The 27,271-nt window shown below is 36.4% G+C and overlaps 1 protein-coding gene across 2 annotated transcripts in view; it reads left to right on the top strand.

Moving 5' to 3' along the window:
• Nucleotides 1-27,271, top strand: part of LOC128550706 (restin homolog) — a 252,571-nt gene that overhangs the window by 1,589 nt on the left and 223,711 nt on the right. For both annotated transcript variants that reach the window (XM_053530279.1, XM_053530280.1), the window contains exons 2-3: nucleotides 15,072-15,422; nucleotides 16,099-16,282. In XM_053530279.1, coding sequence (XP_053386254.1) covers nucleotides 15,072-15,422; nucleotides 16,099-16,282 — 535 coding nt within the window. The remainder of the gene's footprint in view (nucleotides 1-15,071; nucleotides 15,423-16,098; nucleotides 16,283-27,271) is intronic.

Here is a 27,271-nt window from a genome sequence, read left to right as displayed (position 1 = left end):
TCTGACTCCCTAAAATGAGGGGTTTTCCCCTATAGTACCTCAAAATATAGACCAAAAAAAATGCTACGTACGCCACCATTTCATACCTGTATGTCATTTTTTCCAGGGGAAGAGATCTCTGACCCCTAACATTAGAGGAACACCATACAGTACCTCAAAATTAAGACCAAACGGTGCACCTTAGACCACCAGTATGTTTTTAAAAAAAATCCAGGCAAGACAGCCCCCTGGCCCCACCAAAATGAGGGGGATGGGATCCAATACCTTAAAATTTCGACCAAAAATTGCACCAGAGTCCACCATTTCATACCTGTTTTTCAAATTTTTCCTGGGGTAGAGCCCCTGACCCCCTAAAATGAGGGGCTTCCCCTAAAGTACCTCAAAATTTAGGCCGGAAAATGCACCATAGGGCACCATTTCGTATCTGTATTTCAAAATTTTCCACAAAGAAAGCCGACTGACCCCTACTAAAATGAGGGAGGTTCCCTGTCATAATTTCAAATTTAGACCAAACAAAAATGCGCCAGAGGCTATCATTTCAGTCCTGTATTTCAAAAATTTCTAGGAGGAGAACCACTGACAACCCCTCCATCACCCCCTGCCCCAACACGGACAGGTCTCCTGTACCTACCCCTTACCAGTAAACTGCTGTAAAAAGCATGCTGTTGAATGTCTTTACTGATGGTTTTCTGATTTTATTGCCTTACAATAACAAAAAAGATTATATCCGACCATATCAAAAAAATAGAGGTGTACCGGTCAGGAACCCAGGCAATTCTGTGCTATACACTGGGCACGTTAAAGAACCAGGCTGTCTATTCGCAACGAGCTAGGCTAAGTTAGCCGGACAAGCCTGTATCTGATTTCTGATCTCTCTGTCGTGGGGGATTTGTCTCACTCTGTCCCTCTGGTCAGATCGCTCTGTGTCTGTACTAGTAGAGGATGAATTATGCGCCCTGTGTGGCTGCATTTGAGCTATGTAAAGCGCCTTTGAACGTGCAATTTATCATGAAAAGGGCGCTATATAAATCTGGTCATGATAATAATAATAATAATAATAATAATAATTAGACTAGGATAAATCCCAAATTATCCTTTGTTATCAATATATTTTTTCTCAAAGGTATGAAAGTCACTGTGATAAAAAGGGCTAAAAGGACGATTTTGACTGTAATATAACACAGTTTGAGTGTTCCAGAACACACCGGAGATGTTCCGGGGAAAACTTCCCGGAGGGCATCCCCGGACCCCCTATATTGCCTCGGTTGAAATTTGTCTCTGGCTACGGCACTGCAGAAAGGTTGAAACCTTTCAATACGCTGTTAACAAATTATAATCTGAAGAAAAACATGTTGTTCTGGTAAGAACAGGGATATAAATTAGCAAGGGCCCAGTAGCCCATGGCCCCTAGATTTTGGGCTGGGCCCCTGAATTGGAGAAAATGCCTATATACCTAATGTTAAACATTTATATTTGACAGTCTGGGCCCCTAAATAAAAAATAGCTAGTTTATATCCCTGTAAGAAGTGTGTATGTAGCCTCCACTTTCACAGGAGTTGGTATTTATGGCATGAAGGTAGCTATTCGCCGGATATGCCACCGTGGTCTACTTAAATGTAGTCCATATTAATATACAGTGCAAATTTCCCGACTAGTAGAGGCTATTTTCATGTCAAATATCAGCTTTATTGATGCTTGATTGTAAAGAAGAATGTCTGCTGTTGTTTTTAAGCTACGTTATATGCTTCAGAAAGTTAGTCGAAGCTGTTTGGTAAAATGAAAGTAAAAATATTTATTTCCTGATGTCTACCTATACAATATTAGCCTTTCCATCACGTGCATCAGTCATGTGACCTTGGCTTCACTCCCATAAGTAGTCATGTGCATCTCCTCAGATCTTTTTCTACACAGAGAGCTAGGTTTAACATGTAATAAAGTAGTAAAATTTATCCCCGATATCGATCTAGAATCTGAGCAGACGATTTATTGAGAAAAACGGGTAAGTCGAGGTCTGTGCAGTGTGCACCCTGAACAATGAGATAAATGGAGGGTAGGTCAACGCAGCCTAAACAAAGGCACTGGTGACGGCCTTGCTTGGGTATGATTTAATCAGTAGCAGACAATGTTTGCCAAACCATGTTAATTCAACAGTAACTACAAAATCATTGTGTACAGAAATGCGCTCCCGATGTTCCCAAACTGCACTTATCATTTAAGAAAGATAAAACAAATAAAAGGGTCATTGTGGTCCTACTGCTCACAAGGGTATCAGATGCTATTCTCCAAGTAATCAGATCTCCAACAGTTCAACTCCAATATTATTTATGTTTGCTATGTGTCAAGTTTTTATGCCCCCGAAGGGAGGCATATAGTTTTTGAACGTCTGTCGGTCTGTCAGTCTGTCCGCAATTTTCGTGTCCGGTCCATATCTTTGTCATCGATGGATGGATTTTCAAATAACTTGGCATGAATGTGTACCACAGTAAGACGACGTGTCGCATGCAAGACCCAGGTCCGTAGCTCAAAGGTCAAGGTCACACTTAGACATTAAAGGATAGTGCATTGATGGGCGTGTCCGGTCCATATCTTTGTCATCGATGGATGGATTTTCAAATAACTTGGCATGAATGTGTACCACAGTAGGACGACGTGTCGCGCGCAAGACCCAGGTCCGTAGCTCAAAGGTCAAGGTCACACTTAGACATTAAAGGTCATTTTTCATGATAGTGCATTGATGGGCGTGTCCGGTCCATATCATTGTCATTCATGCATGGATTTTAAAATAACTACGCATGAATGTGTGACACAGTAAGACGACATGTCGCGTGCAAGACCCAGCTCCGTAGGTCAAAGGTCCTAAACTCTAACATCGGCCATAACTATTCATTTAAAGTGCCATCGGGGGCATGTGTCATCCTATGGAGACAGCTCTTGTTTGTTATAATTGTAAGTTGAAGCATATTTCCAAGAATTGCTAAATTGTGGTGATAAATTAGTTAATCAAAAGAATTATCAAGCGTAAATTAGATGGATATGAAAATAATAGCGTAGAATCAGATGACTACAGGCAATGCACATCATACAGTACTAGAATGCACTTACTGCAGCCACAACACCCAGAAAAGCTCAACTTCAAGAATTCAACACCTCAAAAGTTCAACTCCAAGATCATTCTCCAAGTTATCAGATCTCCAAGATTATAAATTTGCTCAACTCCCAAGACTATCAATGTTTGCCAGTTTTCAAGTTTTTCTGTACAATTTCTAAATTGTGAGGCTTAATAGGTAAATTAAACGAGGATTATCAATTGTTCTAGTGTAACGTGCACCGAGCGTTATGCACGATAACTGTTAAAACTATATTTACAGATAATAAATTTTCCTCTAGGCTTCTTTGCCTATATGATTTGAGACCAATGATTTGTAAATGATTAGTATACAGCAACAATTAACTATATAATTACTTAAGATCGGAATCAAATAAGCAGTCTCTGGCTCTTTTATTTAATCACAGCCCTGTCCACTCTGTGGGGCTATGGCCTATTACAGCTTCCTGTGTCTTCAATTATTAATTATTTATGATCAATACCAAGGGCGGTATACGTCTCAAGTGCTCCAAGCCTCTGTACCTGTCCCGATGCCAATGGGTCTCGGTGCCTATGAGTCTCGATGCATACAGGTCTCTATGCCCATATATTCAATGCTTATCAACACAAATAGTCTGCAGCCCGGTTTACTGTCTACTACCTATCCATGCACCCTCTCCAGGTAGCGTTGCCCCCAAGAGAACAAGGATGACGGATGTAATAGTAGGTTTAACTTTAAAAGCGTTAGAAGATCTGTTGTTGACCCGCTGATGTCTTATGACAGAATTTATTCTTACAACTGGAGCGTATGTTTATATAACCAGCGACCACAGCGCCCTCTTTCGCCTTGACAACAGCGCCCTCTTACGCCTTATTCTGATTGGCTAATGATTTACATTGGCTTGTATAGTACTTATATCGTAATGAGCGTTTGACTATATTACCTTATAGAGCGCCTATTGAAACAACTTCGTTACGGGCAAAATATACATTGAAAACGTAATTTGATACAAACCAAGCTTATGGTATGCAGATTTAGGACATTTCTAAATGATTGCAATGTATTAAATGAAATAATATAAGCCTACTAACCTGGTTAATAGAGATTAGTTGTAAGCTTAGATTTCAGCGTCTTTATTTACAAATGGCGTAACTTAATTAAGGGGAGGTCACTTTGCATTTTCGTTACACTAGCAGGGTTGGCATTTAAGTGAGGACTGTCCTAGAAAGGTTCAGAATTCAAAAGCTACACATGTACGCCATCTAGGATGTACCTCTGCCCGTTGGTCTTTGGATTAAGTATGTTATAGTGTTTCGAAAACTTACGAACAAATCTACAGTTGGCAGCGGGCTACATCAGCAACAAATAACATATATTCTTGACGTAATCAATACTACTTTCTATGTTCGCCTGTCTATTGTACATATAATATTTCAGCGAATGTTTTCTTGACAAATCATTATGTATTAAATAAATAAGGCTACTTATTAAGAATAGCCATTGTGTCGACTTCCACAAAACAAAAACACTATTTTCAGATATATAGAATAATGTTTTGACAAATAAGGATTATGGGTCCCTTCTCTTATTCTTAACTATAAGCTAGAAGACATAATTTTAAAAGTATTTCCATGTAGCTAGGTTGAAAGTATCGAGTAGAATAGAAAAATCTAATTATTTTTCAAAATTCAACAAGATATCACATAATACACCAACTTTCACAATTCTTGGAGCACGGGTCGTATAATTCTACACATTTCTAGCTGACCCTAGAAATACAGTGTATTGATGTCACGACTTAATCGTGAAACCAATACATTAAAAGTGTTGCAACCCCACTGCTTTAATTATGAGCTGTTGCCATTAAACTCCGGTACTTTGTTAAAAAATGTTTCTACAAACGAACGACCCTGCTAAAACAACACTAGAAGTCAGTGGGGTCCACCAAACTAGAAACTAGACCTATCTACCCCAAAATCCTGTTCTTTCGACTCCCGCACAGTTTTCAGAAAAAAAAATAACTACGGGGGGTATGCACATGAAAATCGTGTTATGAATGTTTTGACAGTTAAGGAAAACGGATCTTTTCTCTGTTTTTTTTTTCAGAAGATATATTTTAAACTTAGATCTATATAGCTGCAAGTCACTTTAAGCAAAGCGCTGGCGGGGCACATGAATGGAATGTAGGGTTACATCAAGAGAAGACTCAAATGGCCCCTTGTGATGCTTTGATTCTATTTTGCTTAAAGAAATCAAACAGGTTCATTAATCGGGGACACATAGGCCTATGTAGGCCAACATCGAGAAACTTCACATCATGCAAACGCCCCCCTGTGATATTCTATATAACTAATCACTCGTTATGTACTGCTTTGATTCGGCCAACATCGAGAAACTTCACATCATGCAAACGCCCCCTGTGATATTCTACATAACTAATCACTCGTTATGTACTGCTTTGATTCTATTTTGCTTAACGATCTATTTTAAAGACTCTGTAGTTTTCATTCTGTTTTATTAACGTTTCAGCCTTATTGGCCTTTATCAAAATGACAAATTTCGAGTAAATTTCTACATCATGGCGTTCTTTCAATTCAACAACAATTGTAATACAAATCCGAACTGACGTAATGTTGCCCTTACAGAAGCAAGCCTCTGTGGCGTACATGCTGCATATTTGCTGTATATATGCTGCGAACACAGTAGTACGCCAGAGGAGTACATTTTACATACACCGCATGCCGCGTGCATGCCGCGTGCATGCCGCGTACTATTTCGACGAGTACACAGCATGTACGCAGGAGGTCACTAGTACACTTCAAGTACGCAGCACAGACTCTGAAAATTTAAGGAGTACACTGCATGTACGCAGGAGGGACTTGTACAAGAAAATAGTACACTGCATGTACACCGCAGATACTTTGAAATTTGTTTAGTACACTTCATATATACGGGAAAGACTTGTACAATTTCTTTTGGCATTTATACTCAGTTTTTTTTTTATAAGTTAAAGTCTGAAGTAAACTTCATATACGCGGGAGGGACTTGTTCATTTTCTTTTGGTGTTTATACTTTGAATTTTTTTAGGTAAAAGTCTGAAGTACACTTCATGCAGGAAGGATTTGTACATTTTTTTTTTTTGGAAGCAAGAACTTGATTTCCGAGTAACTTTTATCTTAATAGCATAGAATAGTTCAGATTACCGGTATTCTGAACAATGAAAATTTGCCATTTACTATTTGCAATGTTCATTTGTGAAGCTTACATCTTAGTGATTTCTGAGCTGCACCATGCATGCAGTGTAAAAATATATTCTTTTTCATTTTGAATAAATCCTGGAGCTTTCTAACTTGGATAATTGAAAAGCCTTATTTGAACTTCGTTGCATTACATTTTGTAATACATGAAATAATTACCGAGATAATGCCTCAACAGCGCCCGAATGAGAAGAATTAATAGCTCTCACTGTTATTTGAATACTCTTAAGCAAAACAGCATTCTATCATGTTTTATAAAGGCTTTAATGCTCATTATGTTAACTCATTAAGGCCTCACCAGATTAAAAAGTTGTTCATCGGATTTGCGGCTTGTATATTTTCAGAACGTTTTTGGCTAATTGCGCTTGCCCCATTGGAAAAAATCAGTCCAAAATTTTTTGGTGCGCTACTTTTTACGGACGTAAAAGTGTATAAATGCTTATATAATTTCTGTCCTAGATTGTTCTCAGATGGATTTTAATCAAAATAAATACATACTACGCACACATCGTCTATAATAAATCATAACACTTATATTTAGTTGCATTAAAGTTGTTTCCCCTTGATGCAGTTACGCCATTTTCTTCAAATGTTTACCAAATTACATGCTACAAAAATTGATTTATTTCATTGAAATGTGGATGAAGAAAAGCATACTAATTTATTTGATAACATCAATCTACATTATTTTGGTAAGGGTAAATACTTATTGATGCATGTCACATATCTTTTTTCTGTTTTTTTCTGTACAAATGATCAGCATTTGCATACAAAAGTTGGTGGGGTAAGGAATTTACATTATCACAGCAGTTTCGGCACAAGAGTACACAGCATGTATGCAGCAGGAGTACACAGCATGTACCCCGCAGGACTTGGGCCAGGAGTACACAGCATGTACGCTGCAGGAGTACACAGCATGTACGTTGCAGGAGTACACAGTATGTATGCCACAGGAGTACACAGCATGTATGCTGCAGGGGTAGTACACCGCAGGCTCATTTGCATGAGAAAAGTGTATGTGTCGCGTACATGCTGCGTACTATTTCCCGCATACTAAATTCCTCCAGTGTACATCCTGTGTACTATGTAGTCCACAGCATGTACGCAGCAAGTAGTAGGCGGCAGAGCTCATTTGCATGTCAAAAGTGTACTACTAACGTACTATCGGTGTATGTGCGGTGTATATCCTGCGTACTATTTAAAGCCCTTGATTTCAGTACACATCATGTACGCATCATATACGCTGTATGTACACAGCAAGAGTACGCAGCAGGCCTTTTTCTTCTGTAAGGGTGTTAAACGTCATCGTAAAGTACCGCTAAAATTGAAACATATTTACGACTTACAGGGAATGCCAATATTTATCTTGTAAATAATAAAATAGGTCTATTTAAAATTACATATTGAAACAAATATGTTACATAAAAAATGGTAGATCTGTGCAGCACGACTGCATTCATAACATAGTTCTTACAAAAAAGTTACATTGCTACATGGTCAGTCAGTCAGTGTTTAAGTTTAATAACAGTGCATCCGCCCTTTCAGACACAATGAAAGTTTAATAACAGTCCATCCGCCCTTTCAGACACAATGAAGCATAGAAATGCTACGTAGAGCATAGACCGCATTTAGCACTTTATGTACTACAGCTATATATTTACATAAAAATAGGAAATCTTAAACAAATATTTTGACTCAGTTTTACATCAATCGTGATAAAATTGAATATAGGAAATAAATAATATGAATCGGTCATTATAAAAGCTGTACAAAAATAGGAAAAAAAAATAAGAATAAAGGGAAGTAATTCAAAAATCTAATCTATTTTTAGACGAAATCAAATAGTTTCTTATATAGCAAACTCCTATGCAGTGATCTCCCTTACCACTTGAGGCGTGACAGGTAGGAAGAATCGCATGTATATACCAGTATAAACAAGAGCACCGCCTTGCGGGTGCTGACGCTCATCTGATTTTTTTTTGTGTAATAGAAATATTGTCCTACCCATGATTTTCTAAGTCTAAAAAGGGCCATCATTCTTGCAAAAAGCAGGATAGAGTTATGTTTCTTGATGTTCAGTGTCCACTTATGATGGTGAAAAACTGTTGCAAGTTTTAAAGCAATAGCTTTGATAGTTTATGAGAAAAGTTGACTTAAACATAATACTCAACCAAGAAAATGATTTTCTAAGTCCAAAAGGGGCAATAATTATTGCAAAAAGCAGGATGGAGTTATGTTGCTTGCTGTACAGGGTCAGCTTATGATGGTGAACAAGTGTTGCAAGTTTCAAAGCAATAGCTTTGATAGTTTAAGAGAAAAAGTTGACCTAAACATAAAACTTAACCAAGAAATCTGATATTTTCTAAGTCCAAAAGGGGCCATAAATCTTGCAAAAAGCAGGATGGAGTTATGTTTCTTGCTGTACAGGGTCAACTTATGATGGTGAACAAGTGTTGCAAGTTTTAAAGCAATAGCTTTGACAGTTTAGGAGAAAAGCTGACCTAAACATAAAACTTAACCAAGAAAACTGATTTTCTAAGTCCAAAAGGGGCAATAATTCTTGCAAAAAGCAAGATGGAGTTATGTTTCTTGATGTACAGGGTCTGCTTATGATGGTGAACAAGTATTCCAAGTTTCAAAGCAATAGCTTTGATAGTTTAGGAGAAAAGTTGACCTAAACATAAAACTTAACCAAGAAATCTGATATTTTCTAAGTACAAAAGGGGCCATAAATCTTGCAAAAATCAAGATGGAGTTATGTTTCTTGCTATACAGGGTCAGCTTATGATTGTGAACAAGTATTCCAAGTTTCAAAGCAATAGCTTTGATAGTTTAGGAGAAAAGCTGACCTAAACATAAAACTTAACCAGGCAACGCCGACGCCGACGCCGACAACCACTCAAGTGATGACAATAACTCATCATTTTTTTTCAAAAAATCAGATGAGCTAAAAATGATTCAGATCATAATATTATGCTGTTTTATTACTGATGGGTGCAATATGTAATATTAAGGCTAAATTAGAGAAATCTTTATAATACGTTTCAAACTATTTTTAGGCTGGCGAATATTCGCCAGACTATTATAACCATAAATCGAAATTCTGCAAAGTTCAACAAAAGTTCAAAGGTGCTGAGACTGACAACACAAAACCATTTCATGCGCAATTCAAATAGTTCGCCACGTTTATCAGTTTTGCCACAGAGTTGTATAAAGATTGTTAAACTTACCTGTTTCAGTAAATCTATTTGCTTTAACATGTTATATTAATGTTTTATTTTTCTAACGGTAAATACTAGACAGATAATATTAGAAAATATTACATAATGATGGTAAATTAATTCGCCCCTATGAATGAAATGTCTGTATGAATGGAACTTTTTCATAACTAAACACTGTTGACCGTTTCGTTATAGATTATGACCCCGGTCTGTAAATGGCTAATTAAACAAACGCTGGTTCCGAGAAACAATTGTTGATTTGAGTTACACTGCGCATTATTCGACGACCTGACATAACATGGAAAATGAGAAATATGAGGGACATCATCAAATAATTACATACTTGATCTGCAAAACTGTCATTTTCAAAGGGAGACAACTGTTCCCGATTATTTTAAGTACAAATGGCATTCATTTTCAAAGGGAAACAACTTTTTCCGATTATTTTAAGTAATCTTTGAGAAAAAGTTGTCTCCCTTTGAAAATGAATGCCATTTGTAAAGAAAAAAAGATAAACAATTGCTGAAAACTATGTTCCACCTTGTTACATGAAATTTCACCACTCGCACGCTATTGCAAATGCATCAAAACAAACATGTGTAACAGTTCTTTGAAAATGGTGAGTTTTTAAATGCGTTTAACTGTCCAGAAGTGGAGCCCCTTTAGGCAGCCCTTTTCCGGAATTCAATGTTTATATCAGTATACTGACACTTGTTTCGTAAAGTAATATACATGTTTTACATGCTGTTCAATTTTCATGTCAAACAACTCTTTCTTTCTATGATTTGGTGTTGTTTGATTTTTGTTTCTCAAGGCCTCCATCAAAACCTTAAGGTAACTTGACATGAACAACCAAGATGGAGTCACGAAATTAGGGTTGGTCACATTATTTACCCCTATAGACAATATGCTGCTATAGAGGTCTAAAGATGCATTTTAATCATTTAACACACACATAAACAATTGTAAAAATGCATTTAATTTATAAAATTATAAAATCAAATGTTCTGAAACTCACCATGAAAACTAGTCAATTTTTGTGTGCATTTTGCGGTAAAGTTATTTATCCAAACTGAAAATAATTTATATCATCATATGTTTGAATATGTCCTTCAGATGCTCCACCTATGAACAAAAGAACTTATCCTCTGAGTTTTATGCTATTTGCTCTGGAATTTCATCAATAAATTATAAATTTCAATATTTTGTTGCAAATAATTCAGTAACAAGGGGCCATGCAATTCCAAAAATATGTTTATTGTAAAACTCACCCGGTCCTATGAATGGAAAATGTACCTAAACATAGCTGATTTTGGGTATATTACATTATGTTTTATGACCCTTTCATGTTCAAATGAAGTAATCCTTACCTAAACTGTCTCTGTATTTTTTTTGGGAGGCAACAGAAAATCAAGAAAATGTACTTTATCAATTATATTAAACATACATTAATTTAGTATGGCCTAAGATCCACGCTTTCCATGAGATTTCCATGCAAGTCAGTAAAGTTTTGACATTGAGGGTTATTCAAACAGTAGCAAACACATTTGAACTAGGACATAGATTGAAAAGATTGAAAACGTTTTACAAAATTTAAATACAAACAATGTAGAATTACTAAGAAATGAACACTTCACTCAAAACCCTTAATATGTGAGGATGTAAAGTCTCAGAAATAAGGACAAAGTAAACTTACATGTACTTTGAATTTTTTTAACGACCCTCATACTGCAGGCAGGTTTCAACTTTTTAGGGTGTAAAATATAGAAATTTATAATTTACTGATGAAATTCCAGAGCGAATAGCATAAAACCCAGAGGATAAGTTCTTTTGTTCATAGGTGGAGCACCTGAAGGACACATTCAAAGATATGAGGATATAAATTATTTTCAGTTTGGATACATAACTTTTCCACAAAAAGCGCACAAAAATTGACTAGATTTCATGGTGAGTTTCAGAACATTTGATTATATATTTTAATAAATTAAATGCATTTTTACAAGTGTTTATGTGTGTGTTTAATGATTAAACTGCATCTTTAGACCCCTGTAGCAGCATATCGTCCTATAAGAGTAAATAATGTGACCAACCCTAATTTCGTGACGCCATCTTGGTTTTCCCTGTCAAGTTACCTTAATATCAATAAGAATATCTGTCGATTAGCCTGAAAAACGGGTAAAAACCTTACGGCAGATTAATCTGCCTTTCAGTGAAAACTATCAGTATGATATTCTTGCAAGCTCTGAAATATGGTAGTTATAGGTCTCAACCGCTTCGCGGTTTCAACCTAAAAATATGTCTGACAGGTCTTATTTATAGGACTACTGCTGTCCCTAGGTAGTCCAACTAGAATCTACAGTAATTATATGCGAGTCCCATTATTGTTATAATTTTTGCACAGGTCAGTATCTCTCCTCCACGTAAAGAGAGGGATTCTGCCCTATCACAAAAATATTTCAGAATCAGTTTTTGAAATTATTTGGACTAGCTCTCTACTTCTCTCCCACCCGACTACAGAAATGCATCCAGCATACATATTGAGACATCAGTGTTTCTATGAAAAAAAATCAAACTGCTTTGCTTGCATTCAAGCTACTGTGCTTGCAAAAGATAAAATTAATGTTAGCTCGATTATACAAAGTATATGGAGAGCTATCCTACTCACCCCGGCATCAGCGTTTTTCCGCGTCCCCACCTTGGTTAAAGTTTTTTTGCACTTTCTCTTTTTTCTCCTCATCTCTGTAATTACTTGATGGATTTGCTTTAAACTTAAAATAGTTATTCGTCATCATCACCCATATCATATGGCACCAGAGTCATAAATCTCACACCAATATTTCATGAATTATCCCCCCTTTTTACTTAAAATTCACTTTTACTCTGTCTCAGTTGTTCCTTAATGGATTTGATTCAGACTGGAAGCAGTTGTTCCACATCATATGACACAAGGCCCATAACTCTGGTACCAATATTTAATGAATTATCTCCCCTTTTACTTAGAATTTCAGGTTAAAATTTTGATGCACTTTCACTATATCTCGATCGGTTATTACTAAATGGATCTGATTCAAACTAAAAATAATTGTTTCACCTTATCACCCACATCATATGACACAAAGTGCATAACTCTGGCACCAAGTTCTCTTGAATTATGCCCCCAAGTACTTAGAAAATTAGGTTAATTTTGACACACTTCACTATATCGCAGTTATTTCGAAATGGATTTGATTCAAACTTGAAGTAGTTGTTCCACATCATCACCCACATCATATGACACAAGATGCATAACTCTTGCATCAATATTTTATGAATTATGCCCCCTTTTTGCTTAGAATTATACTTATATAGTGTTTTGATACACTTTATCTTTACCTCAGACTCAAGCTATTGTGCAATATCTTCATCCATCACACTCCAGTGACAGCTCCAGTTTCCTCAGATGTGCCCAGTTTCACTATCCAGCCTTGAAATTTCCATGGCAACAAAAAAAACCCACAGTGGCAGATCTATTAAATTTCTAATTATATACTGTTACAATTCTGTTCTCTGTGGGGCTCTTTGGGGTGGGTGAGGGTCTCTCTCTATTTCTATTACTAACAATTCACAGTCATCAACAACAAATACATATGTTTCATGATTTTATATACACTTAATAGTGGATTTTCAGATATAAACTTCCATTTTAGATAAACATTTTAATAAGTCTTCAAAGTATCCTAAGAATTATAATTGTCATTTCAGAATTTCTAAATACTATTTAACTAAATTCTGTTAAACCCAAATGCAAAGCCCAACTCTAACTCATTTTCTTAGCTTAGCTCTCCCCCTCTCTTTCTTTTTTTTTTTTAAGTACCTGGTTTATATAACTTTGTAGAGCAAACGAATTACATAAGTTACCGACAGATTTTTGGTTAACCTGAAAAGTCATTAAGGTTTAGGAGTATATCACCAAAACACAGAAATATTCTATAAACGAACAACATCGTTACCAATCTTATAACTGACCATTACATGTTCTGCCGTACTGTCCCATACGTAAAATATTCTGAAAAAGTTGTCCTCCTTTGAAAATGAATGCCATTTGTAAAAATATAAAAATAAACAATTGCTGAAAACTGTGTTTCACCTAGTTATGTGAAATTTCAACACTCACACGCTATTTCAAATGCATCAAAACGAACATGTGTAACAGTTCCTTGAAAATGGTGAGTTTTTAAAGGGGTTTGACTGTCCGGAAGTGGGGCCCTTTTAGGCAGTCATTTTCCGGAATTCAATGTTTAAATCAGTATACTGACACTTGTTTTGTAGAGTAATATATACGCTATCATTACAAAAACTACAAAACATGTGTCAGTATACTGATATAAACATTGAATTCCGGAAAAGGACTGCCTAAAGGGGTCCATCTTCCGGACAGTCAAACGCCTTTAAAAACTCACCATTTTCGAAGAACTGTTACACAAGTTTGTTTTGATGCATTTGCAATAGCGTGTGAGTGTTGAAATTTCACATAACTAGGTGGAAAACAGTTTTCAGCAATTGTTTATTTTTATTTCTTTACAAATGTTATTCATTTTCAAAGGGGGACAACTTTTTCAGAATATCTTAAGTACGGGACAGTACGGCAGAACATGTAATGGTCAGTTAAAATATTGGTAACGATGTTGTTCGTTTATCAAAAATTTCTGTGTTTTGGTGGTATACTCCTAAACCTTAAAATGAAGTGGAAAGAAAATCGGTTCAAATAAATAATTATGTAAGTCACTGAAAGAGAAATTTAACATTCTTATATTTCACAGAAGGGCCTCCAATCAAGGCTTTCTATATACTAATGGGTAAATGATTGGACTTAAGATTTATGATACCACCGACATCCTCGGTACACCTGTAATAGACCGAAAAGAGCAATAAAGATTCCAAAAGCTACTAATAATGCAAGATTTGTTACAGAAATCAAATCTATGATTGAGAAAAGACTAATTACTAATAATATTTTCTTTCAAAATGGTTAGAAAATTGTTCACTCTACATCAGACTAAAAAGTCATAACAATACTTGAACTGTATTTACTTATTTCTGTAAAATGATTTCTCTACTTCTTCCAGCTATAATGAAAGAAATTACCATGTTTTACATCTTACACTCAAGAAAGATCATTCTCGCATGCCAGAGGTCTACCATGGTTCCCCGGATTTTGACGAACCTCTGATGGATGAGAATGAAAAAAGATACCATAATCTATTTAAACGGTTATTTGCTAAATAAAGAATTAACAGTGTGTAAATGTCTAAATGATGTCATAAACACACTAAAATGGTAAAAGGGCTGCCTCCATGATCAGCCATTTTCTTAAATTTCAAACTGCCACATCTTTTTCAATAGTGGTCCGCTTTCGGTGTCATGAAAGGCTTCAGGATGGCTTACACTTACTTACCATGACCCCCCCCCCAAAAAAAAATCCATTAGGTTGTTACCACTTTAACATATGTGTTTTTCTGTCCCATCAGGACCAGCTACTGGTGGATCAGAGCGTAATGTAAAGAAGAAAGTACATTTCGAGGAGACATGGGCACAAAAGAACCAAAGGAAAAAATTAATTAAAGGATCTAAAAAGAAGAGTGCAAAGTCGAAAGATGCTGATGAAACTGAGGATTCAAATGCACAGGCTGTGTATGAAGTGGAAACTTCATCAAAAGATGGTACTGGAAAAGCTAGTGTCCGGAAAATGGTTGATGTTGAAAAGGCTCATGCCAAGAAAATGAAAGATAGTCATCCACAGGCCAAGTCCAGAAAGAGAGAAGGGGATGTGGGAGGGAAAAGTGTAGCACGAGCATCATCAACAAGTAAAATGCCTAAAGGTATGATTTCTTCTTAACTCAAGCTTCATTATCTGGTAGTCATCCCCCCTTGTTTAAAAAAAGTAATCATCTCTTCAGCCTATGGTCCTTTTGAGAGATACTCACCCAAGTTTGAGTCAAGCATGAGTTTGTGTGATAACTATGAATATGGCCCCAAATCATGAAAAGAAACCCTTGTTACCAAAATTTTAAAGTTTCTAATTGGCCAGAAACATGACCCCAATTACTGAAAAGAATTTATATGCAGAACACAAGAACCATTTCTCTTGTTCTTTGTTCAGGGTGATCTATTAGTATATGTGGATGGCCCTGCTTCCAGTGTTCTGCATCCTGCATCAATATTTTATTGAAACATCTTCACCTCCGAAACTAGTTGGTTAAAAAGACTAAAATATCACTGCTGATTTGCAAGACATGATAACATAGATTTGAGTATATATGAGAAGTGCAGTTCAATTTCAGCATGTATATAAAGCAGCACCAAAACTGACCTTAAGAGTTAGTGGATTTGCTATGGAGTATGCAACCTTGTTTGTACTTGCTAAGCCCTTTGCAGCAATTGGACTGGTATTTTGTGGTGGTGATTGGTTGGTATAAATTCAGTCTACCTTAATATATATATAGAAACTGAAAGCATTTATAAAACATAATAGCAGACAGACATTTTTGTTTTCAGGTGATGGAAAGAAAAATTGGCAGTTTGTTAATTTACGTGATGAAGTTAAAAGGGACATGTTTAGTGTGACGAAGAGGGTCATGGAGCCACTGAATACAAGACAAAACCTTGTTGACAGTAAACCATTCAGCTCACTCGATATTGAAAAAAGTGTTTTTTTACCAACACGACCACTGTATAGAAGGTATTGTGACTTATTGTACAGTCTACTTTCTTTGAAATATCTAAATGACCAAGATAAACTTCAACATTAAAGGGGCATGCACTATAACTGAGTGCAATTAGATATCTTCAGAAACCATGACTGTGTAAATAAATCATTTAGTCAAAAGGAACAAATAAAAGAAACATCCAGTATCACCAAGCAGTGTACTTTAAAAGAACGTAACACATCGAATTTGCAGCAAAAACCATGCTATTTAACCTACTTCCTTGGTTATTTTACATACACCTGTATAAACAACATAAACAACACCAACTTTCAAAATTTCAGCAATATTAAGTGAAATTTATGTTTTACTATTTATCAAGTTGTTGTTGTACTACAATTTTGGGTGGATAACGATTTGTTATGGACAGGCGCTATAAGGTGATTATTAGCCCAAAATGGAATAGTTCGATATATGTTCTTCTTGAAAAATGTAATCAGTTCTTCTTTACATATGTCTAGCCTATAATATACGGTTGCAAAATTTTGATCAGCTAGATGTAGAATATGCCTCTTTAATGTGGCATCAATTAAAGCCATGTTTTTATATTGAGTAGGAAGAGGTGTATCAAAGTTTGATAACCACCCAAATCGTCTAAGGCACTCTTGGATTATGGCCCTTGAATTGAAAAACAGTGAGTTTAGCCTTGTCCGCACTCTTAAGTCGAACAATTTTCATCCAATCTCCACCAAACTTGCTGACAATGTTTGTGGGCATAATACCTTGGCCAGGTTGGATAACTAGCCAAATCGCCCCAGGCACTCTTGAATTATGGCCCTTAAATTACTCAAAAAACTGCGAATTTAGCCTTGTCCGCACTCAAAGTCATCCGATCTTCACCAAACTTGCTGACAATGTTTGTGGGCATAATATTTTGACCAAGTACAATAACTACCCAAATCGCCCCAGGCACTCTTGGATTATGCCCCTTGAATTAGGCCAAGTTCGATGACGGGCGTAATTTGTGACAGTCTGGCACTCTTGTTGTTTTTTTTTAAACAATATGATTTATAACCTAAACTATTCTGGCATATTTTGCGCCGACATCTGTAGCATTCTTGGGCACCTGTCAGGGGATTTCTCACTAACAGTGACAGCTCTTGTTTTTTTTACTGCATTCTTGACTCATGGTATAGTGCGTTTTATTTGACCTGGCGGGGCGGAGTTAATCTCTGGCTTATGCAGATAATGGTAATCTTAAAAAACGACCAAAATAGGTAGAGTTACAATGGTGACAGTGTAAGATAGATGGCCAGTGAATAAGAAATAAGGTTGTTGAATATACTACATATCTTGCACAATAATGCAGTGGACCGTTGCGTAACCACGCCCCACCAGGTTGATTAAAATGGACTATAACGATTATTTAAACAACCATACTTTTTTACTTGTGTTGTCTCCTGTCTTTTCTGGAAGAATGGGCTGTGTATCTGTCTCTCTGTCACGCTATGTGTCAAGTCTTTAACTCTGCCATTGATGAAGGGATTTTGAAATAAGTTTGCACAGTCGTTTCCCATAAAGAGATGATGTGTCATGGGGAAGACCCAGACCCCTTGCTCCAAGGACAAGGTCACACTTAGAGGTCAAAGATTAATATGGTCTGTTTCTTGTCTGGTTGAGATCAAACAGACTTGAAGGTCAGAACTTTTTACTTTCCCAGTATCAAAAAAACATCTTTGGGTATTATTGGCCTTCAGAAATAATTCTAGTTTTACTACTGTGTCAAAATTTTTAGTGGATATGGCAAAGAAACAATTTAAATATGTGACCAGCAGATGTCCTTTCCTAAACTCTGGATCCTGTGGTAACTTGAAAAACCTGCAGGATGTTTTTTATTAAACTTGGTATGGTGATAAAGGACAGTAAGGAAAATATGCATGCTAATTTAGTTTGTTGCTACATTCAAAAACAGTCTGGTTGCTATGGCAACATACGGTTTAACAAGAGCTGTCACTAATGGTGACAAATGCCCCCGCAGCACCTTGACCTTTGACCTGGTGACCTTGACCTTTGACCTGGTGACCCCAAAGTCAATAAGGGTCGTGTACTCAATAAGTACTATCAGCATGTGAAGTTTGAAGGTCCTGGGTGCAGTGGTTCGCTAGTAAAGTGCCTTCATGCAAAAAGTTAACATTAGCCCCTGTGACCTTGACCTTTGACCTGGTGACCCCAAAGTCAATAGGGGTCGTGTACTCAATAAGTACTATCAGCATGTGAAGTTTGAAGGTCCTAGGTGCAGTGGTTTGCGAGTAAAGTGCCTTCATGCAGAAATTTAACATTGGCCCCTGTGACCTTGACCTTTGACCTGGTGACCCCAAAGTCAGTAGGGGTCGTGTACTTAATAAGTACTATCAGCATGTGAAGTTTGAAGGTCCTGGATGCAGTGGTTCGCGAGTAAAATGCCTTCAAGCAAAAAGTTAACATTGGCCCCTGTGACCTTGACCTTTGACCTGGTGTCCCCAAAGTCAGATGGGGTCGTGTACTCAATAAGTACTATCATGTGAAGTTTGAAGGTCCTGGGTCAGTGGTTCACAAGTAAAGTGCCTTCATGCAAAAAGTTAACGTGACGAACGAACGAACTTACCAACGGATAGACAGTTGAAAACTAATATGCCTCCCTTCGGGGGCATAAAAACGTGAGCAAAAATTGATTCTTTAATATTTTAAAAAGTACAAAAGACCATATTCATGAAACATGATTTGAGGCAATATAGCAAATATGTACATTATTTCATTCTGTCCTTTCATTTTTCTGTCAGTCGATCTGTCTGTCACAACACTAGGTTTATAATTAAAAGTGCAAGAGATTTTTTTTTTCATGAAACTTTATTCATATCAAGAGGGAGATATGGAGGGTAAGTATATCATTTTATTTTTTTGCATTTGTTTGACTGTTGATTTGTCTGTCTGTCTGTCTCTCTGTCAGAGACAAAAGATGGATCCAGACATAACTTTTGAAAGTACAAAATATTTTGTATGTTTGTCTGTCTGTCGCTGCAGTTTCAGGTTTAGAAAAAATTGGGGAAACTGCTCTAAAAGAAATATAGAAAATATCTTTAAAATTGACTAGGGTGGCTCGACTTATTTGAAAGCATCCTTCCACATCATCTAGTACTCTTTTTTGTGAACTCAAATGAATTTACTGTGCTAGCATTTTTAATTGAGTAAGGTATGTCTTTCCAAATTTCTACAGCCATGAAAGAAAACAAACATTTAAGAAAAGATCTGTTTTTAGAATGAAGGCTATAGTATGTATTGTCACAAATTTCAATTGTCCATCCGTTGGTAAATGACATCTTTACATAATTTGCTTGATTGATCTTCCTTAAATTTGGTCTGTAGCAGTAGCATCAGTGTACTTTCTGCTACAGCTGAAAATAGAATAACCTTTTAATGAACTCTCCCATGAAACACTCCACTTTTAAGTATTATTATTAAGTTTAAATATATCTTTTGCAGAAGTTACATTACAATTACATTTCACAAAGAGGAAAACATATTTCAAGTACAAAAGGAATTAGAGACTGAATGAAAACTTATAAAGTTCTTCTCCCCGAGCATTATTTAAAGGTCCTCTCAAAAAGGTTCTCAGCTCCTTTAAGGGGCCAATAGAGCCAAAGAGAGAAATACAGTCAAACTTGTCATATGTGACTTCCCACGGGACCATCCATAAAAGGTCACATATGACAGGGAGTCTTTTAATTCAGGTTCACTAAATAGCAAGGTCAGTTGTTTAATATAACTACACATATGCCATTTTGTGGATTCTATTATCTTTATATATGTTTAAGACATAAGATAATATTTGTCAAATAATTTATTCTAAATTTAAAATTGTATGTTTAAAGAATAAATACAATAAAAATATGTTGTTTGTATTAAATGACTATGTACAAGTAATGTATAAAAATCATGATTAAAACTCTGAGTACATTGTACAGTCAAAGAGCCTGACACAATTCAACAGACAGGGTACAAACACCCAACAAGTAACCTGGCAACACCCACATCAGTTCAAAAACTGTCATATCAAGTCCCACAATATTTACTTTCATTCGCTTCCTTGTCTACAGAAGAAGTCAAATATTTTTGTTTGTTTTTTGGCATTACAATATGACGTAATTTTTTGATGATCAATCGTCGGCACATCACGGGTGACTTCCGCTGCAGTTAACTACTGGGGTATCATAAAATATTTGGAAGCTGCGGTCCTTCAAGGCCATAAATTACAAGCCATCGTATAGACAAATTGTTGTTTGGGGGAAATCCGCATAAATCACCTTTGACCTTCATGACTGTACGCATTTAAAAATTGGTGTTTAATGGTTGTTATTTTTAGATCGAGGAAAGTCCTGCGCACTGACCAGCTGCAGGTAGTTTTCCTAGTAATTTTCCATGACATAGCGTCGTGCATAGATAGGAAAAAATCCCGGATGATTTTGGTTGCAAATTAGGCGCTCAAATTACTCGATAAATTTTAATAGTAACCACATGATGTTTTACGCAAATCATATACCTTGCATTAGTAAACATCCGGAATTCGTTTCTTTAGGAAAAGAATAAAAATAAAGCGATAGATTATGAGAATTTTTGTTCAAATGGCCGATAATCGAGAATATACGTATCTATCCGGTAATCGATAGACGCGGGTCAATTAAATATAACGGTGTTATGTTTAGCAAACACTTTGAAGAATGAACAATTATCACTTATTATCGCTAATTGACTACTTATACCTCCACTGGCTCCAGAGTCAAGGTTACGATGAGGTGTGAAAAACATTTTTTGCAAACTTCCTGGGTGTGAAAAACGCCAAAGGTCGTTGAAATCAGCCATATAATTGTCACGGGACGCAAAAATTAGTCTTTTGTTGCATCAGACAGGGAGTCGTTTAATTCAGTGACTTTATATAGTGATTTACGTTGGACGGTCTGGAACAGAGTCGTATACGACAGGAAGTTGTTTAATTCAGTGAGTCGCTATGACAAGTTTGACTGTACATTTTAACAAGTTTTTCTCATAAATCGCTTGATGGATCAACATTCAATTTGATCTGTAGCATCATTGTAAGGTCCTCTCCCAAATTTGATCAAATGCGGCTGCTCGGCCCCTTTTATAGATATACCTTTTATTCACAATAGAGAAACAAACCCCATTTAATTGACTTCTTCTCCTGAACCACTGGATGGATCTTCATTGAATTTGGTTTGTACTGTCACTGTAAGGTCCTCTTCAAAATATTTTAAAATGCGGGCCCCTGGCCCCTTTCATTGGCCACTAAAGCTAAAAATATAAAAACTTAAAAACATTTTCTCCTCATGAACTGTTTAAAGAATCTTCATCAAATTTGGTATGTAGCATTATTATAAGGGCCTCTCCTATATTTTTTTTCAAATAGAGATTTTCAGTTCCCAGTAGGGGGCTACTAGAGCTAAAAAGATAAATATCTGAAACAAATTTTCACAAACGGGATCTTTGTCAAACACTGTATGCAGTATTTTTATAGGGTCCTGTCCCAAGTTTGTTCAGATGGGGTCCTTGTCTCGTTTTAGGGGTCAAAACAGCTTAAAGTAGAAAACTCTTGAACTGCTTAGTGGATCTGTATGAAACTTGGTCTCTAACATCAATGTAAAATCATCTCCCAAATTCATCCAAAACATGGCACTTGTCCCTTTTTAGGGGCCAATAGTTTATACTATTAAAACAAAGTTGTTACCATTGATGATTCAGTGTGTGATACATATATTTAAGGTAAAATTTTCATTCTGGTGAACCACTTTATAGTTTCTAGTTTGAATGTGAACTGTAAGTATACTGCAAAAATAGAAAATTAGAATAAAAAAAAAATACCCACCTGCTTAGCTCAATAGGAAGGGCGCATATCTACGGATTGCTTGATCATGAATTCAATCCCCAGGCAAGGCGTATTATGTTCTCTGTGATGATTGGATAAAAGACTTTGTGTCTGAAATCATTCTTCCTCCACTTCCGATTTTATGTGGGGAAGTTGGCAGTTACATGTACTTGTGGAGAAACACTGGTTAGGTTAACTGCATGCCCATCTTTACGTAACTGAAATACTGTTGAAAAATGGCATTAAACCCAAAACAAAGGTAAAACATGCACCCTTATTTGAATATTTAAAATTTGTGTTAGAATGGATATAAACTTTACTCTTGGATTTTTTATCAGGTTGGATTTTTATCAGAGTGGATTTTTTATCTGTCAAAATAAGATGCTTCATGTCAAATTTAAGCCTGATATTGTTCTTTAGTTTTTAGACATATTTAAAAATAGAATTTTTATTGTTCTGTGGTGTAAGAAAGTTCATCCTGACTCCACCCTGATATTTTCTCAGTAGTCAATCTACAATTAGGTTGTAGTACATAAAATTATGGACTAGTTTACATGGATGGAGAACATGCAAGTTCTTTTATTTGGAACTCATTAGCTTACCTGTCACATAGTGACAGGGTGAGCTTTTGTGATCGCCCTTCATCCGTCGTTCGACCGTCCACAATTTCTTGTTTGTTTGTTTGTTTTGGGTTTAACGCCGTGTTTCAACAGTATTTCAGTCATATAACGGCGGGCAGTTAACCTAACCAGTGTTCCTGGATTCTGTACCAGTACAAACTTGTTCTCCGCAAGTAACTGCCAACTTCCCCACATGAATCAGAGGTGGAGGACTAATGATTTCAGACACGATGTCGTTTATCAAATAGTCACGGAGAACATACGCCCCGCCCGAGGATGGAACACGCGACCCTACAATCCGCAGACCAATGCTCTTACCTACTGAGCTAAGCAGGCGGGCCCACAATTTCTTGTAAATGCGATAGAGACCACATTTTGCAACTGATTTAAATCAAACTTGCACACAACTTGTTTTGGCATAATATCTTGGTTCCTTTCAAAAACTGGCCAGATCCCCTCATGGGTTCTAGAGTTATGGCCTCTTAAAGGGCCAAAATTTGACATTTTTTAGCTTGTGAACACGATATATATATAAGAGACCACATTATGTCTCCCACCACACAGTGGTGTGGGAGACATATTGATTTACTCCAGTCTGTGTGTCTGTCTGTGTGTCTGTCAGTCTGTCTGTCACAAAGCTTGATTCTAAGTCGAACATTTCTCATCCGATCTTCACCATACTTAAACAAAATGTGTTTGACCATAAGACCTCGGCCAGGTTCGATAACTAGCCAAATCCGCCCAGGCACTTTTGAATTATGGCCCTTGAATTACTGATTGGATCCACTTGTCCAGACCATCTAATTGGATCCACTCGTCTAGACCATCCAGAGAAACTAGACATTTTTCGTATTGGTAGTTGTGGGAGACATGCACTTTTCTCTCTCAAAAGCATCTCTAGTTTTGCAATTGATTTTAATACAACTTGCACCCAACTTGTATTGGTTCCTTTTGAAAACTGGCCAGATGCCGTGATGGGTTCCAGAGTAATGGCCCCTTAAAGGGCCAAAATTTGCTATTTTTGGCTTGTGAACAAGATAGAGACCAGATTTTGCAATTGATTTTTAGCTCATCTGATTTTTTGAAAAAAAATGATGAGTTATTGTCATCACTTGAGCGGTTGTCGGCGTCGGCGTCGGCGTCGGTGTCGGCGTCGGCGTCTGCGTCGGCGTTGCCTGGTTAAGTTTTATGTTTAGGTCAGCTTTTCTCCTAAACTATCAAAGCTATTGCTTTGAAACTTGGAATACTTGTTCACCATCATAAGCTGACCCTGTATAGCAAGAAACATAACTCCATCTTGATTTTTGCAAGATTTATGGCCCCTTTTGTACTTAGAAAATATCAGATTTCTTGGTTAAGTTTTATGTTTAGGTCAACTTTTCTCTTAAACTATCAAAGCTATTGCTTTGAAACTTGGAATACTTGTTCACCATCATAAGCAGACCCTGTACATCAAGAAACATAACTCCATCTTGCTTTTTGCAAGAATTATTGCCCCTTTTGGACTTAGAAAATCAGTTTTCTTGGTTAAGTTTTATGTTTAGGTCAGCTTTTCTCCTAAACTGTCACAGCTATTGCTTTAAAACTTGCAACACTTGTTCGCCATCATAAGTTGACCCTGTTCAGCAAGAAACATAACTCCATCCTGCTTTTTGCAAGATTTATGGCCCCTTTTGGACTTAGAAAATATCAGATTTCTTGGTTAAGCTTTATGTTTAGGTCAACTTTTTCTCTTAAACTATCAAAGCTATTGCTTTGAAACTTGCAACACTTGTTCACCATCATAAGCTGACCCTGTACAGCAAGCAACATAACTCCATCCTGCTTTTTGCAATAATTATTGCCCCTTTTGGACTTAGAAAATCATTTTCTTGGTTGAGCATTATGTTTAAGTCAACTTTTCTCATAAACTATCAAAGCTATTGCTTTAAAACTTGCAACAGTTTTTCACCATCATAAGTGGACACTGAACATCAAGAAACATAACTCTATCCTGCTTTTTGCAAGAATGATGACCCTTTTTAGACTTAGAAAATCATGGGTAGGACAATATTTCTATTACACAAAAAAAAATCAGATGAGCGTCAGCACCCGCAAGGCGGTGCTCTTGTTATAAAACTTACACAACTTGTATTGGCATAATAACTATATAGGTTCCTTTCGAAAACTGGCCACCATCATGGGTTCCAGAGTTATGCCCTTAAAGGGCCAAAATTTAATGTTTTGGCTTTTGCAGCCATATAGAGGTTTCATTTATGCTTTGATTTGATACAGACTTGCACAGAATGTTTACTTGATAATCTCTAGACCAGGTTTGCAATTGGGTCATATGGTGTCAAAAACTAGGTCACCAGGTCAAATCAGAGGAAAGGCTTGTTAACACCCTAGACTGAGTGGGGTTGGTAATTGACCTAGAAAAAGTAAAAAATAAGTTTCAAAGCTATTTGCCTTTAAATGATAGCCATAAGTACTTGCATGCAAAACTTAAACCAAGGTGTGACACCGACGCCAGGGTGAGTAGAATAGCTAGACTATTCTTTGAATAGTCGAGCTAACAAAAACCATTAATTTTATATCTACATTAACGTAATGGATTATTATTTAACCTACTTTTCGTGTTATGTTGTGAAAATTTTCAGACATTTTTTCCCAACTTCCAAGTAAAATTTGGGGAAAAAAACATACTATTTTTCACTGGGATTTGGGCTGATCAGGATAAACATTCTGACCAAGTTTCATGAAAATAGAGTCATAAATGTGATAATGAAACACACAACACAATCATGTTTGTTGTATTGCAAGCTCAGAGATAAATATTTGCTTGTAGAAGATTTTTTTTTAGGTGAGTTATTGTGATCACTGGATGTCCGGCATCTGTCGTCTGTCAACATTTAGCTTGTGTATGCGATAGAGGCTGTATTTTTCAATTAATCTTCATGAAATTTTATCAGAATAATTGCCTTGATGAAATACAGGTCAATTTCGAATATGGGTCATCTGGAGTCAAAAACTAGATCACTAGGTCAAATCAAAGAAAAACCTTGTATATGTGATAGAGGCTGTATTTTTCAATTGATCTTCATGAAATTTGGTCAGAATGATTGCCTTGATAAAATCTAGGCCAAGTTTGAATATGGGTCATCTAGGTTAAAAAACTAGGTCCCAAGGTCAAATCAAAGAAAAACCTTTTGTATGCAATAGGGACTGCATTTTACACAGGATCTTCATAGAATTAAATCAGAATGGTTGCCTTGATGAAATCTAGGGCATGTATGAATATGGGTAATCTTGGTCAAAAACTAAGTCACTAGGTCAAATCAAAGAAAAACCTTGTGTATGCAATAGAGGCTGTATTTTTCAATTGGTCTTTGTGAAATTTGGTCAGAATGATTGACTTGATCAAATCTAGGTCAAGTTCGAATATAGGTCATCTGGATTCAAAAACTAGGTTACTAGGTCAAATCAAAGAAAAACCTTGTGTATGCATTAGGGAGTGCATTTTACACCGGATCTTCATGAAATTAAGTCAGAATGTTTGTCTGGATGAAATCTATGTCAAGTTTGAATATGGGTCATCTAGGGTCAAAAAATAGGTCACCCGGTCAAATCAAAGAAAAACCTTTTGTATGCAATAGGGGCTGCATTTTACACTGGATGTTCATAAAATTTAGTCAGAATGGCTGCCTTGAAGAAATCTAGGTCAAGTTTGAATATAGGTAATCTTGGGGTCAAAAACTAGGTCGCAAGGTCAAATCAAAGAAAAACCTTGTTTATGCAATAGGGGCTGCATTTTTCATTTGATGTACATGAAACTTGGAAAGAATGTTTGTCTGCTTGAAATATCTGACAAAATTTTATCTGGATATCATAGATCAAAAACTATGTCACCAGGTCAAATCAAAGAATAAGCTTGTTTACACCCTAAGGGGCACATTTTTTTATTCTATCTTCATAAAACTTGTTCAGAATGTTTGTTATCATGAAGTCTTGGATGATTTCAAATCTGGGTCACGTGGGGTCAAAAACTAGTTCACTAGCTCAAATCAAAGGAAAAGCTTGTATACATTCTAGAGGCCACTACTTGCACCAATCTTTCCGAAACTTTGTCAGAATGTTTGTTTTCATGAAATGGACAAGTTCGAATCGGGTCATGTGGGGTAAAAAACTAGGTCACTAGGTCAAATAAAAGAAAATGCTTGTTTACACTCAAGAGGCCACGTTTTTTGGTCCAATCTTAATGAAAATTGGTCAGAATATTTGTCTCCATGAAATCACTAAGTAAAACATGTTTACACTGTTATGGTGTGTTACTCAGGTAAGTGTCCTAGGGCCATCTTGGCTCTCTTGTTTGTTTTTAATGACTGAATATCGCTAACGTTACTATCTTTTACCATAAAACTTGCCTAAAAGGTATTGTTAGTTCATTATTCTGAAATAAAAAGAAATCCCAATTTGGATGTTTTACGATGCATTTTTCCCAACTGTAAAGG

Source organism: Mercenaria mercenaria, chromosome 18, assembly GCF_021730395.1.
Source record: "Mercenaria mercenaria strain notata chromosome 18, MADL_Memer_1, whole genome shotgun sequence".
NCBI lineage: Eukaryota > Metazoa > Mollusca > Bivalvia > Venerida > Veneridae > Mercenaria > Mercenaria mercenaria.
Note: the sequence above shows the minus strand (reverse complement) of the source record. Positions and strands in the feature narration are given on the sequence as shown.